The following is a 14,892-nucleotide window of genomic DNA, read 5'->3' on the forward strand; positions in this document are numbered from 1 at the left end:
TCTTGAAGTATATGACCCTGCAGAGTTAGTGATTTCACACATTTTTGCCTATTTTAGTGTGCAAACGTCCCACCTATGAGACAACTTTCTCACCCTGTACTCTTTGATGTAAGGAGAACAAAAGTGAACTTGTATTATTTGTAGGGCTTTCTTGATGAAGAGGCATTTTTTATTTTACTCCAAAGAAATCCAATTTTAATAAACCTGACACTTGGAAAAGCACCACACGCCACAGAATTTAAAGTCTGAGCTAGTTTGGAATGCCCTCTCTCAATGGGTCCACATATAAATACTTAATCAACTTAACTTAACCAGCAATGATGATTCATTCTATGATCATTAAGGCTGATTGTCCTCAAAATGATGTCACTTTTATTGAGTAGCTTTATGAGGTGTCTGCACTTGAAGGTCAAAGAAGAGAAGTTCAGAAAGGCATTACACTCCACCTTGCTTTCTTGCTACAATAATGCACATTGTGCAAGAAAAAGGACGTAACTCATGAACTGATTCTATTTCCGATCTTATTAGTTTTCTGCGATATCTGATGTAAACCTTCTACTTATCACAAGCTTTCATACTGATATTAAAAAGTACACCAAAATAACAAAAACACTAGAATAATCTATGGAGATTAATGAAGCTTGTAATTGCTTGAGAGCATCACCTTAACTACACAATAATAATACTTCTAAGTTTCTGCCATGCTTTAAGGAATTATGTTCTGCTTTAATCTTTAATAAAGCAATAAAAAGAAGATTAGTGAACTAATAATTATTTCCTCTTAAAATTGCTGTATCACTACATTTGTGTTGTCATAAAAACAAGAAAAAACTGGTGTGAAATAATTATAGGGCAGTTATAGTTTTAGCAAAAGTGGGAACATTTTGTATTCATTTAAATTTTACCTTGTAGTTCTACATTACAAGTCGAATAAACACTGAAATGCCTGCGCAGTCATTTGAAGCTCAACTCTGCTGGTTACACAACAGTGTGAGGATGTCAGTTTCATTCAAAATATAATGTGTTTATCCTTATTCCTACTCCACACAGATAAACTCTGATCCATCAGCCGCATTTCTAAAAATCTTTCCTCAAAATAGTGTGTGTGCATTTTTGTGCACATGCGTAGTGCCCGGGGATTAACTCCACACCGTTTAAAACCATCTGATAATCTATTAACATGGCAAAAACCTGGTAAAACCTAAAGACCCGACATTTAGACTCAGTGCGCACCAACACACATTTCTTTCAATGCCATGCACAAGCGCAATACTGTTTTCTGTAATGCTCTTAAACCAGAAACAATTTCCATTTGACAAACCTCCATGGGAATAAAGGGCAGACCAGAGGAAAAACACAATAATAAACTGATTAAGGATGGAGTAAGCAAATTTTTTTGGTATCATTGGACCAAAGAAATGCTTATAAACCTTTTAGCATATTGTGGGAAATAAATTCGTGCACCTCCCCTCCACTCCGATTTCACTCTTTATAAAGGCTGGCTTGTAACAAGAGACTTTGGCCATTCACAGCTGGTCTCTTTAGATCAGATCAGAGTAGTTTAGAAAACAAAAAAAAACTATGTAATGGGAATAAGAGCTTCATTGGACTCATGTGAGTATTTTCAGCTGGGAAAGTGGGATTTTAATTCCATATGAATTCCAAAGTCAGCAATGACTCACTTTAAAACAGAAGTGTAAGAAGTATGTGAATGGGTCCGTGCTTGTCTGGTGGGAGGAGGATAGAACAAAATAGCAGAGCTGCAAGAGCTGCGTTCCCCTTAGATTTATGCCAAACCCTTGAAGGGGACCTATTACACTCCAACACTTTACTCTTGGACTCTACTACACCAACATTACATTGTTCGAAATCCAAATATTCCACATTTCTCTAATGCTGGGACCTGGCATATCCCCTCAGTTCGTCTGTTCTTACACTGCAGTATCAACTATTCTGATGCGATGACATCAGTTAAGTAGAGCTGAAGCTCCTATTCCTAAAGACCACCCTCTTTTTAGGCCAACTTTCTTCTGCCCAGGAGTTGCAGGATTTTTTTGTCTTTTTTTGACAAAATATTTTGAAAATATTTTTAGCATTGAAGCTGTTCCTAAGAGTTAAATTAAGATACTGTTAAGGTCAAATGGGTTCTTACGTTTAGCTGCCAGCCTCAGACACTGTGTCTTTGTTTCCTGTGGAAAAAAAGACAGAAGGAAGAAACCTTAGTTCCACTAACACACTACAACACGAACCTTGCTCTTAGCGTTTAATATTAAATACTGTACATAATGAGTGTACAGAAGCTGTAACATAATGTAAGTCTATGAGTGCGCCTTTTTGAACCCCATTCAAAAAAATTAAATACACAGCCTACCCTCTCTGTACTGCTGACAGCTTGAAGATAAATGTTGTAGTTCTTCCTTGGAGCCAGAGGTGGATTCCAGAAACCCTGAGGAAAAGAAAGAAGGATCAGTTCACACATGTCTACGATACATTTACAGATTTACAACAAGCAATTTAACTTTTACACTTGGCTGAGAAGGATATCGATATGTAAACATTCAAGTTATGTAGCCTTTAAAAAGTATTGCATACAATTTCTATGAACTTTAAGTCGTATCGTTTTTAAAAATAAAACCTCCTGCATAACAACAACTGCCTTCTAGTTCCAGTGAATGTGTTGTGCTGCAATTTACTTCTGTATTTCAGAATTTTTGATAAACACATCTTTTCAAGGCATTACATACATACGGTTTTGTTCAGATTAAAGACTTGCCTGATACGTCTTGTTGTCTCCCACAGTAAAGGGAAGTGGTTCAGGCAGGCTGCTGGGGGACAACTGGGCGGCATAATAATAAGGGGATCCACCGCTAGATGCACTGTGGTAAGAAACTGGGACCTGGAGAAGATGAAGATACGTCTATAAATGTAACTTCAATTAAATGTAAATAAAAAGAGGTATTTCAATAGCAGAGTCAACAAAGCCCATTAATGGAAATGTATTGTTATTTTTTATTCAACTTCAACCATTTACGCTTATAAGAAAAGCTGTAAAAGGGGCATGGGTTTTCAAACATACGTAAAAAGGATTAATAACCACCTGATAACAGTCAGACGAAGCCTGACGGCGTGTCCGCTGAGGATTCACTTCTTCCACCACAATCTGGTACGCACTGTAGACATAGAGACAATATGAGTACAGATATAATTTTGGTTGTTATTATTTTACTAACACACACATGATTAGTGAAAAGCCTTTGACTGCTTTTGTCATGTGATCTATCCAGTTTAACAGATAACAGAAGTGCTGTACCTTATGGGTGCTCCCTTAGCCTGGGCAGGTTTGAGCAGGACAGTGATAGTTGTTGCAGTTTCATTCAGGAAGGCCTCTTGACCATCGTACTCGTCTATTGTCGGAGCTGAAAAGAGAATATGAGGCTGCATAAGTGTAGCTCTAACCTCTTGCTGTCTAAATGTGATATTAAAAATTTTTGAGTCAACAGCACATATTTAAATGTATTTTTTCCACCTGAAATATTAGTTGTCACATTGAGCGTGGTTGCAGGACCAAACCCTTTAGAGGTCGATGCTCGTATAGACAGCTGGTATGTGACACCTGGGTGGAGCTGAGAAAACATGTGATGGGAGGCGTTTGAAGGCAGTGACACTGTGAGCCCTGGTCGTTGCAGAGGCACCGAAGGGTCAAACGAATGCACGCCACTGTAGCTGATCTGAGTTGGAGTAGAGAAAGCGAAAACATTTTTTATTTTTTTTTATTTGTTTATATTTTTCCAAAGGATTGCTGTGTTAAGTTTGGCCTCTACAACAGCTGCTAATGATAGTACCTCATACTGTATAATGACTCCATTGGGTTCAGTTGGTTCCTTCCAGGAAAGACTTATTGTTTCTTCAGATGGAGTAGCTTTAAGTGACTGACTGGGAACTGGACCAGGAACTGTTAACACACATAAATTCATGCAGTTCTAATAAAATCAACAGTATAATGTTCTGCAAATGAGAAACCAACTGCTAAACAGAAATACACAGATTGAGAACAGGCAGCAGTGACATTCCCAACACATGCAGAAACGAGTTACAGATACTCAAAACACCCTTTGTACAAAACTCCATCCCTTATTGAAAAGTTTGCTTTATAAAAAAATACATAAAATGGATAAAAACGTTTGAAATGGGGAAAAGAATTTAAAAAAGGTGTGATATGTGTATCGTACCATCTTCATCGGTTTGTATGATGGTCTCATCACTCTCTTTCCGTCCCTCCGGATTAGTGAGAATCATTTTCAGGCTGACGTTGGTGTAGGGCGGCAGGTTCCCCACCAGGTGGCGTGGTGCTAAGAACAAAAATGGGGTCAACATAAACACACTGCAGAGTAAAATGTCATAACATTTGCAATGTATTTAGGATCAAAACCAATTTTTCTCACTCATTAATCTGCTGCTGATTTTATAATGATCTATGTAATGTAAAATCAGAACTTAGTGTTTTTAAATGTATTGTTAGGTGTGAGTACCGGTAATAGTGTGAGAGCTAAAGGCAGTTTACCACTTGTTTGCTTTCACTGTAAAGCCTTATATTTCAAACGAAGGAACAAGAGAGCTGTTGTCATCTGTCTTGAACCTAAATATGTAATTGATTATGTAAATATTGGCTATCACATTTCTGTCAGTCAGCTACTACATTTATTGACTAACGGATCAATAGCTGAGCAGGTCAAACTGAGTGTATGAGAGACATGACTTCAACCAATAATTAATTATTCGTTTTTCAGGGAATGATTCCAACTACTGTACCTACAACCTATGTCCATTCCAATATTCTTCAACATCAGTGCTTCTGATATTATGTCTGGCTTCAAAATGAAGTGGTTGTCAATACTAGTGTCAAGCTCACTGTGAATAAATGATCCACTCAAATTTGAAATCTCGTTGAAAGCAGACACCTTTTTATTATACTAAATTTCAGCACTTTTAGGGTTGTTACTTTATCAAGTCTTTTTGTACGTCTTTACCCATGTCACAATGAATAAAAAGCAATGTAACACTAGAAAACACCACGACTTCAAATCCTGCATCAATGTCAGTAGCACAGTACAGTAGCACCTTTAAGGTAGGAAGAAAAGTAAGTAGTACCTTTAGGGTCCATGTCCAAACAGTCAGCTTTGCTACGATCGTTGGCAGTCATGTAATGGTAACAGATGGTAACGTTAAAGGTGTGACAGCGGGTGATGTTGTAACCCAGCGATTCCCAGTCCACTGCGATCAAACGCGACCTGGTCTCAGCAATCTTCAGCCTTTTAGGAGTTCGCATAGGTTCTACAAAATAAGAGAAGAAAGAAGATCTGTGATCTATACATGTTGATATAGATCTATATTTTTTCCAATACTGCAACACTCTAATTGCATCCACAGGTAGGACAAAAAAAACCCAAATTATTATGCTTTAAGTAATTAACATTTGAGGAAGCTTTTGAACTACTGCATTTCCATGAAGTAACTATGTTGCCAAAATGACCAAGAGGTCTGTGTCAACATTTTTCCTCACTGGACTTTACAAAAACCTATTTCTTCACCACCCTTGTCAATCAACTATTTCTCAAAAGCAATAGCTTCCATAAGGACACGTGGTTTTTTTCTGTCTTTCATGTGTATTCAGACTGTTATTGTCAATATAATCAACTTTCCCTCCTCGGTGCCCAGGGCTTTAATTACCTTAACTGGCTCATTTAGCTGGATCAATAATCCCAGAGTGCCTACACACACACACACACACACACACACACACACACACACACACACACACACACACACACACACAGCCACAGAAGAGACTATAATCACAAGGCTGTGCTATTCCTCCTCTACATTCTGCATGCAAGAGTCCTGCCTGTGAGTCCACTATATGCCAGGGAGTACATTTAAATACATATATTTCTACCTGCTTTCTGCTGCATTCACCTTAAAAGCCTACCTCAGATACAGGAAATAGCATTCAAGCTATGTGGCTATCAATCCACAAGATATTGCTTTCCTTTGGAAAACAGAAGAAAGGTAATATCTTTAAGCGCCACCAATTGCTGTCAAAGAGTTATTTCTCCTTCTAACTAGAGAAGATATCCATCAGTCAAGGCAGATTCCAGAGGATGTAACAGTCTATTGAAATGCCTCTGCCACTCTACCATCTTCCAGAGTAAAGCATGATAAATATTTTTGAACTGAAGCACAATATAGCTAGCAGCTTGGTGTATCCTCATAGATCTAAATCACTAATAATATGTCACTAATAATTTATTTATTACTAATAATTTATTATATAAATAGACTTTTAATCCTAATGGGTCAACCACTTGAGAAAGGCGGTGAAATACAGTACACTTCCATGTTGCAACACTCTTCAAGTATCTTATCCAAATGCTTGCTATTTTTGATTAATTTGGTAAATTCAGGGACTTTCTGTTCTGGATATTTTAATCAGTTCTCGATGTTATAATCAAAATTATCTTTCTAATCAGGCTCAGTACTTCCAATACTTAAGAAATGCCTTGATTAACTCTGATATTGATTGGATGCATTGGTCTTTGAAATCGCCAGAGTGAAATACATTACTGGGAAACAAAGACAAACTTAATGAAAAGCTTTGTTCTTCGTCAAAAATTGAATTCACGTTGATAAGTCTATCACCTGTTGATGTTTTATTCCTCTTTTATCCAGTCTAGCTGTAACCCACCTGATTCCTTATGTCCTCCCAAGATTTTTTAATAAAAACAGCTCACCTTAAATAGAGACGCACGTCTCTCCCCAACCCCTCCTTGTCTTGCTCTGTGTTTTTCCCTGGGTCTTCCTCTTTCAGAGGAGACTACACAAGGACACAAACTTGTCGCTTCTTCTGACAACCCATTATCTGCCTGTCACTCACACACACACACATGCACGGAAGCTCACAGGCACCTACACACACACACACACACACCCACTCACACTTTAGATTGTGACTGAATCAAGATTAAATCTGGGCAGAGCATTTATAGGTGTGTTTGTGTGTGCGTGTGTATGTGTGTTCATCTCAGTAAAACTTCTCATAATAACAATTCATTGTCAAGGACAAACACACAACTCTTACATACACTCAACAACACAAAATGCAGTCATGCTAATGTTTGCGTAATCCTCTAAACATAAATATGTCACTAATAATGTGACAAACAGATGGACAGAAAATGAGGAATAGAAGAAGACACAGGGGAAGAAAGGCTGTGCAGGTAATTGTCTGCTGAGAAAATATTATTGCTGAACAGCGTGTGTGTTAATAGCTGAGGGGTCGGAGCATTTCATTTTTGCTTCAACCTGTTATTGGATGGTTGACATTTAAATAGAGCAAGACAGAGACCACTGGTTTCTCTGCCTGTCTCTCGCTTTGTTTCGCTGTCTTCCTCACTTGTCTCATTCTCTTCTCTGTGTCTCTCTCCCTGTTCAAATCAATAGTTGTGATCCTCACTATAAAACAAGCTATTATGACACACAGGTGCATACACACACGCACACACATGCTCACAGTTAGGGCAGTGTAATAAATTACATTGATTTCAGGGTCTCTTGATGCTAACACTGCTTCACAGTAAGACAGTCTTCCACGTGGAATGAAAACAAAATATATGACTGGCTGCCTGTCACACAAACACACATGCACACAGTGTCATATTTCCATCACTTCAGGGGGCATTACATTCATTTCCTGGAGACTTGCCCTAACCTACCATCATAACCAGTTACCCAACCCTAACATTAGGCCCTATAATTTCAAGATTTATTATACTGGGACTTTGTGTCCCCAAATGGGAGGTGGTTCCCCACAATGTGAATGTGTAAACAAATTTATGTGTCTTTAACACCCACACGCACCATGACTTTTTTGAAAACCCATTACCCTATTGACTTATATTGTATTGCTGCTTATCTCTATTTATAGTGGAAGCAGGTAGGGAAAGAAAGAGAGAAAGAATGAAAAAAGAAAGAAAGAATAGTGGCAGAACAGAGCAATATATGGACAAAAATGAAACTGGGTTTGAAGAAAGCGAGGAACAGATAAAGGTAGCAGAGAGAGAAAAGGGAAACGGAGACAAGAGACAGAAAGAGAGAAAGAGAGAAACAGAGGTGGAACGGGGAACGACGATAACTCGTCTGGAATACAGCCAGAGTCAAGCGGGACCAGGTCCAATGGCAAACCACAGAGGCTGCCTTGTCCCTTTCCCCCTCCTTTTGGTAGACAGACAAACGGCTGGATTCATGTTGGAACTAAAAGGCTTTGTTCTCTACAGATGCAGCTTTGAAAACAACAACAATACCAATAAACACTAACAATAACACCAACGACAGAAAGCTTCATATCAGCAGAATCCAGAGGTTGGAATTAAAAAAATGGAAAACAAAAGCAAAGGAAATGAAACTAAATGAAACAGAACTATGCTAAAGGCAACCAAACCATGTCCCTCAACATGAGGTATTAGGAAGAGCCAACAAACACAGCCATAAAGCCATTGTGAGAGGAGATGAAGCTGAAGAAAAAGCAGAAGAAAAGAGGAGAGGAGGGGCTGGAAAAGAAAAGGTTGACAGGAGATGCAGCTAAAGCCAAGTTAATCTGTCCAATTAGTTCCTGGTAATCCTTCCACTGTCATAAGTAAGACAAATGAAACTCCATCCATTTATTCTGTCTCTAACTCTAATTTCTCTCTGCATGTGTGCTTCTCTTTCTAGGCCACATTTAAGTACTTAAAAGGTTCAAATTTGCCCTCCAACATGTTTTCAATTTGCACTTGGAAGCTACATGGATTTTGAGAGGCTAATTATGAAAGCAGCAATTAAGTCCAAAAAACACTATCCATACAGTGCCGTGCGAGTTGTTTCAAATTATGAGGCTGAGAAAAATAAATGGAAATCCAGCTCGTGTCTGATGATTAAAAAGACATGCATGAGTTAAATTCAAAAGCAATTCAAACATAAACGCGAAGCAAAGAGGGAGGAGTCCACAAATGTCTTTTAAAGGGTAAAGTTGGCTCTGTTCTTTATTCTTCTTATTACCCATAAAACTCAACATTACTAATACCAATAACACCTCTTAGTACTTTCACCTTTTGGCACAGTTCGAACATTAGTGTGGTGTGGAACTGACTCAGATCAAACTACAAAGCACATGCTCGTGGAAATGAGGCCATCCAACTTGCAGGATTCATTAATAGGTAATTAGTTGGTTTTATACTTTTCACAGAAATGGTTTCACAGAAACAGCAACCAGAACCTCAGTGATGTAGTATCTCCTCCGTCTCACAATCCATATGGGTCACAAATGTGACCATGACATTCACCTTGTCTGGCTGCACTACAATCTGGCCAACACTCCAGGAGGAGTGCCCTTAAACTTGCACAGTTTAGGTGATCATAAAGGAGCAGTGATTCTGGTTAATTGCAGATGCACTGCACGAGCATGAGCACACGCTAAAAGTTTAATTTAATTCACCAGACCTGCTTATCAAGAGTCCAATCATATTAACTCATACAAAATAAAGATGATGACAGTACACTTTAAAAAGCAGTGTATTTTAAAGTGTCACATTATTGCAACAAAATCTCAAAAATGGAATAAAATCACCTTTCATGCAGTGTTTTAGCTCATATTTTCACTGTTTTGCCACAGCGCACAGAACATGTTGCATTTTTTTTATGAATTTCATTAAATTTAATTTAAAAAATGTCTTCTGAGCATGTGACATTTTTGGTTTAGGAACTACAGAATCTCGTGGCGGTCGCAAAGCACTTTGTACGCAACACAGCTGAAATCTATCCATGAAAAACTGACCCCTGCAAATAAGAGACCCTCCGTTAGATTAAAAAAAACAAACCATTTGCCAGACGAATGTGGACCCACACAGACAGAACATTACTGTAAAACTGACATGCACAGCAAAACACGCTCTGTCGCTAAATCTGTTGGCTGCTCTTTCAAGAGACTGACACTTAAAAGTGTTGTACTGCTGGTGTGTGTGTCTGTGTGTGTGCATATTCACATATAAAAAGAAGTACATATGACATAGTGTGTGTGATTCCCTGCAGCATCTGTGTTTGTGTGTCTGGAAATGTGTTTTGTGATTCTATTCTTCCATAAATCCAAGCGATGCTGAGCTTGTGCAACATATGAGAAATACTGTGACTCTCTTGAACTGCGTGTGTGCTCAAGCCTCAGCAACTACGATTTGTGTGTGTGTGTGTGTGTGTGTGTGTGTGTGTATCTAACCTCCCATGACCAAGAGGTTTTCAGCAGAAAATTCAGGATTTGGATTAAAAGCTACTTCATCACCTTCTTCTGTCACACACACACACGCACGACACACACTCACTAACCCTTCAGTTCAAGTTGATTATATTTCACCCTTCAGACAAGAGCAATACATCACCACAGAAGAAAAATCGAGAAGAGTTGGAGAAGAGAGACAGAGAGAGCGTGAGAAAGAAGCGGGGACAGAGGAGAAAAAAATGTAAACGGAAGAGATGAAAAGAGACGTGAGGACAAAAGAAGAGAGGAAAGGAGGAGATGAAATCCTTCCTGTTATCATATCAATTGCTCAGCAGTGTGTGTGATGTCTGCTCAGTTTTTTATTAACTATATTGGTTTTTTAATTAAACAGTGTTTCGTGTGGTGGCACGCTTGGGCTGATGCCTGATGCTTGTGTGTGTGTGTGTGTGTGTGTGTGTGTGTGTGTGTGTGTGCATGTCTTCATCATATTGTATTAAACTAAATATTCAGTAAACTACAGGTGGTGGGATCAGACAAACCTAACCAAACAGAAAAAGCAAAGGAGTCATTACCATTTAAATAACATTCCTACCCCGTGCCTGTGTGTGTGCCTCACTCTAACAACAAACACAAACACACACAATCCAACTCCAAGGGTGTGTGCACATTTGCATGTGTGTGTGGATAATCTCAGTTACGCTGGAAACACAAAGGGAGAAGGTGGGGAGATTTAACTAAAAACATCAGCATATTATTCAAAATATAAGTAACGGTGCCAAATCATACACTGTATATAAAAGGTGCGACTGTGACCTCACATACTGATTTGTGGACGACCATTAATTTTCAATTCAATTCGATTTTATTTATATAGTGCCAAAGCACAACAGCAGTCACCTCGTGGCACTTCATACGGTAAGGTAGACCCCCTACAATAATAGAGAGAACCCAAAAGATCAGATGATATGGTGTGATTGAAGCTAGACTGCAGTGGGAAAGAAAACCTGGCAGAACCAGGATCAGTTGGGGCAGCCATCTGCCAGGACAGGTTGGATCAGAAAGCGAGTCAGAAAATTATAACAGATATTTTGAATGTCACCATTTTATTTTGTTTTTTTGAGTGATCTACGTAAGGACAGTGTGTGCTGGTACTGTTTGACTTGCCACACTCTAAATCATATTGTCTTTTTTACTCAAAAGTAGACTTTAATTTACAAAATTACACTATTTTGCATTAAATAAGACCTGCAACTTGTAACAGAAAGCATAAACTAGTCATAAAAGACTATGGAATGAATTTATTTGACTGTATATTAGCGAGATGACTTTTGTGAAACCTCAATTTATACAGTGACAAAAGTAATATTTTGTTTTTGTGCAGAACCACATTACTTTTCTTTATAATTGTAACACAGGAATTTGACCTCTTCGCTGGCCTTGACACTGAAAGTACTCGCCTAATGTCTTTCTTAATATCAGATTCCACTCTATGGCTCTCATAAAAAGTATTTTTCATATCCCTGTTTCTCTCATTAAAGGAGCATTTCTAAATTGCCAGGTTTAGTTTCTCAGCTGAACTGGAGAAAATTGTTCATGCATTTGTCTCAGCGCACCTAGATTGCTGTAATGCTCTATATACTGGATAAATAATCTCTTACAGACCTCCAAGCTATACAAAAAGCCATTGCCAGACTACTAACTCGTTCTACTAGGTGAGATCAAATTGCTTATTTTATACTTTCCACATTGGTTCCCAGTAGATTTTAGAATTCATTTTAAAATTCTTGTATATGGAACATAAATGGACAAGCTGCAGATTTTTTACAATTTTTTTTTATCTCAGAGTCTTATTAAACACACTTCTGCTCACAGTCTTTGGTAGCTAGTTGTTCCACATATGAAACTGAGAACTGGGAAGACACAGAGCCTTTCAGTTTGTGGCAGCTAGGCTTTGGATCATTCTCTCACTCAACTTCATTTAGCTGATTCTGTGGACTTCTTTACAAATCTGTTAAAAACGTAGTTGTTTACAATGCTTTCTGTTGGGATTATTTGGTGTACAGAAAATGTAACATCCACAGCAAAGATTAAATACCAGTCAGAAGCATGCTAGCTAAGCTTAAAGGCTGAAAACACGTGAGAACAGCCTGCATGCATCTGTCCAAAGGTAATCTACCTATCAGCAAACAAAAGTGGCTCATCTTTTAGTTCCCTGTTCAATGAAAAGGTCTTCAGTATTAGATCTCTCGTTTCATCCAACTAATCTAATTGATCTGAGGAATGTTTGTTCATAAGGACATTTGCTGCACTGCTACTGTCTGAAATGCATTTGATGAATAACTACATGCCAGGAAGTCCTTCTAAAAATCATAAAATATTAATGCCTTAATATCAAACATCATAATACACTACAGTTTTTTACAGTCAGGAAAACAGAAAAAAAATCAGATGTACAGGATTAATTTTTTTTCTTTAGTCTCTAAATTCATAATCGCATTTTCTAGATTTGGCCTGTTATCATCATATTACGTAGATTACAATGAGTTTACGTCTTTACCAGCAATGTGTTCCAGCATGAATGAGGAGAAGAAGATTAATTTCCTCTTCCTGTCAAACAGGAAACTGTTCAATACACGAGTCGCCTGAACAAGTCTATGACTTCCTCTCTGTCAATAAACAGACACCACATACGTGCAGATCCATTCATTGTTAAACACACACACACACACACACACAGGTTGGCACACATCAGTCAGACCCTGTGGTTATGAGTTTTCATCTCTCTTTCATTTTTATTCTCCAGTTTCATCATTCTCTCGCCTCTTGCACTCTCTCGCCCCACTCTCATTCTCTCTTCTCTTTCTTTTCCAGCCTTATTGTTTTTCATCATCTCTCCATCGCTCCCTTATTCTGTTTCTCATTCAAGCTCATTGCTTTTATTTCTGTCTCTTTCTCTCTCATATCAACCCTCTCTCTCGCTCCTGCTCCGTCTCTCTCCCTCAGGCTAGCTGTGTTTATATTTCAGTCGTTTATTTCTACAAATGTCAGACAGTGTTTCTGCCCTCCGTCTATTGATCCACAGAGAGCGAAAGATGGGGAGAGAGAAGCAGGGAGAAAAGGGGGAAAGGCAGTGAAAAAGAACGAAGCAGAAAGAAAGCTATAGAGAAGGCACAAAGGGAGGTATGAAAGAGGAAGAGTAGCAGAGAGAAAGCAGGAATGAGGTGACAGAAGTATAGAAAAAAACAGCATAAAAAGTGATAGAAAGTGCAGAGAGCCTCCAGTGTTATAATCACTCTTTTGCGCAGATCACTGAGCAACCAAGAACTGACTCAGGCTCTCCCCTCCTTTCTTCTCCAATTCCACCCCTCGCTACACCTCTCCTCTTCCTGCCTGCTCATTGTACAAATATCACCCTACCAACTAAAATATATATACCAAGACAAAAAGAACAGTAGATGGACAGATCGATAAATAATAAGACAAGCAGAAAAAAGCCTGTGTGATCAAGAGGGACCAATTAAGTAATGACATCTGTGACTTCTTGCTAAACCTGGCTGATCTTCTTTTAGGAGAACATACATAAGGAAGGACTCTATTGACAAGGGAGAGTCTCTAATCACAAAATCAATACATTGAATCCTAACTCTTCTATGTTAACATATTGCAGCTGTCCTACCTGCACATTTGGTCCGAGTAATGAGCGGCGGACCAGGTTTCCCGGTACCTCCCTCTCCTGGTCTGGTCAGTAAGACCCTGATCTCATACTCTGTGTCTGGGTCAAGATGCCATAACTTGTAGTTAGGAGAGTTCACAGCATGAGTCTCTGTCCAGCTGCCAGATGTCATACGGTACTCAACCTATTAGAAAGAATAGAAAGTATTAATCCGAACATCAATATTAATGTCAGTGTCATATGATAATCTCTGGAATACAAAGGTTTCCTCCATGACCAGATACCATGCTTCTGTTTATGACTTATAACCTTGTGAAAATATGCAAATGACAACTTGTAATCATGTTTTTCCTTATTTTCTTTCATATGCTGGTAAATTGCTGGATGTACATACTAAGCATGGCAAAGAAGAAATCAAGAAAAATAATCCCTGTGAACCAGACGCTTGTCTCCATTTTTAGACAATTTTCTATGATGTAAGTGAAGGTGGATATCCACAACAATGTTCTCTCAGTCACATGACTGGTGTGAGCACAGAAACAAACCTATAGTTTAAGTGTTTTATTTGCAAGAGGCAGACAATCAGAAGAAAGCTTAGAGGTCAGCTTTCTTCATATAAGCTAAATCGGAATTATTCATGTGACTTAGAAGCCACCTGTTTTCCTGTAAGATTATAAATGGTAATTGTTATGGTCTTTGTTAAAGGTTTGTTAAGTAATTACATAATTTGTTAAGTTTGCATGACTACAATGCCCCAATTTACAATGTTAAAATGTTAAAAACATCCAGTACTTCAAGACTAACGCACCTCCTTTAGTATTATAGGTCCATCTCCAAATATGGAGTTAGCATTGAGCTGAATTAGTAGATAAGTGGGACCGACACCGAGCAGCTGAGGTGGTGCAATTGGGTGCGGAGG

The 14,892-nt window shown here is 38.5% G+C and overlaps 1 protein-coding gene across 1 annotated transcript in view; it reads right to left on the reverse strand.

Moving 5' to 3' along the window:
- The window catches only part of ptprk (protein tyrosine phosphatase receptor type K), a 106,512-nt gene that overhangs the window by 26,153 nt on the left and 65,467 nt on the right, over positions 1-14,892 (reverse strand). The window contains exons 10-20 of the mRNA XM_013910339.1: positions 14,782-14,892; positions 13,977-14,157; positions 5,149-5,331; positions 4,230-4,349; positions 3,843-3,952; positions 3,527-3,728; positions 3,311-3,416; positions 3,098-3,170; positions 2,774-2,896; positions 2,372-2,446; positions 2,153-2,189 (exon numbers count right to left, since the gene is read on the reverse strand). The exon at positions 14,782-14,892 is cut by the window's right edge and continues 3 nt beyond it. Of these exons, the coding sequence (XP_013765793.1) occupies positions 2,153-2,189; positions 2,372-2,446; positions 2,774-2,896; positions 3,098-3,170; positions 3,311-3,416; positions 3,527-3,728; positions 3,843-3,952; positions 4,230-4,349; positions 5,149-5,331; positions 13,977-14,157; positions 14,782-14,892 (1,321 nt within the window). The remainder of the gene's footprint in view (positions 1-2,152; positions 2,190-2,371; positions 2,447-2,773; positions 2,897-3,097; positions 3,171-3,310; positions 3,417-3,526; positions 3,729-3,842; positions 3,953-4,229; positions 4,350-5,148; positions 5,332-13,976; positions 14,158-14,781) is intronic.

The sequence above is a fragment of the Pundamilia nyererei genome, unplaced genomic scaffold (assembly GCF_000239375.1).
Source record: "Pundamilia nyererei isolate P.nyererei 1_Seehausen unplaced genomic scaffold, PunNye1.0 scaffold00041, whole genome shotgun sequence".
Lineage (NCBI taxonomy): Eukaryota > Metazoa > Chordata > Actinopteri > Cichliformes > Cichlidae > Pundamilia > Pundamilia nyererei.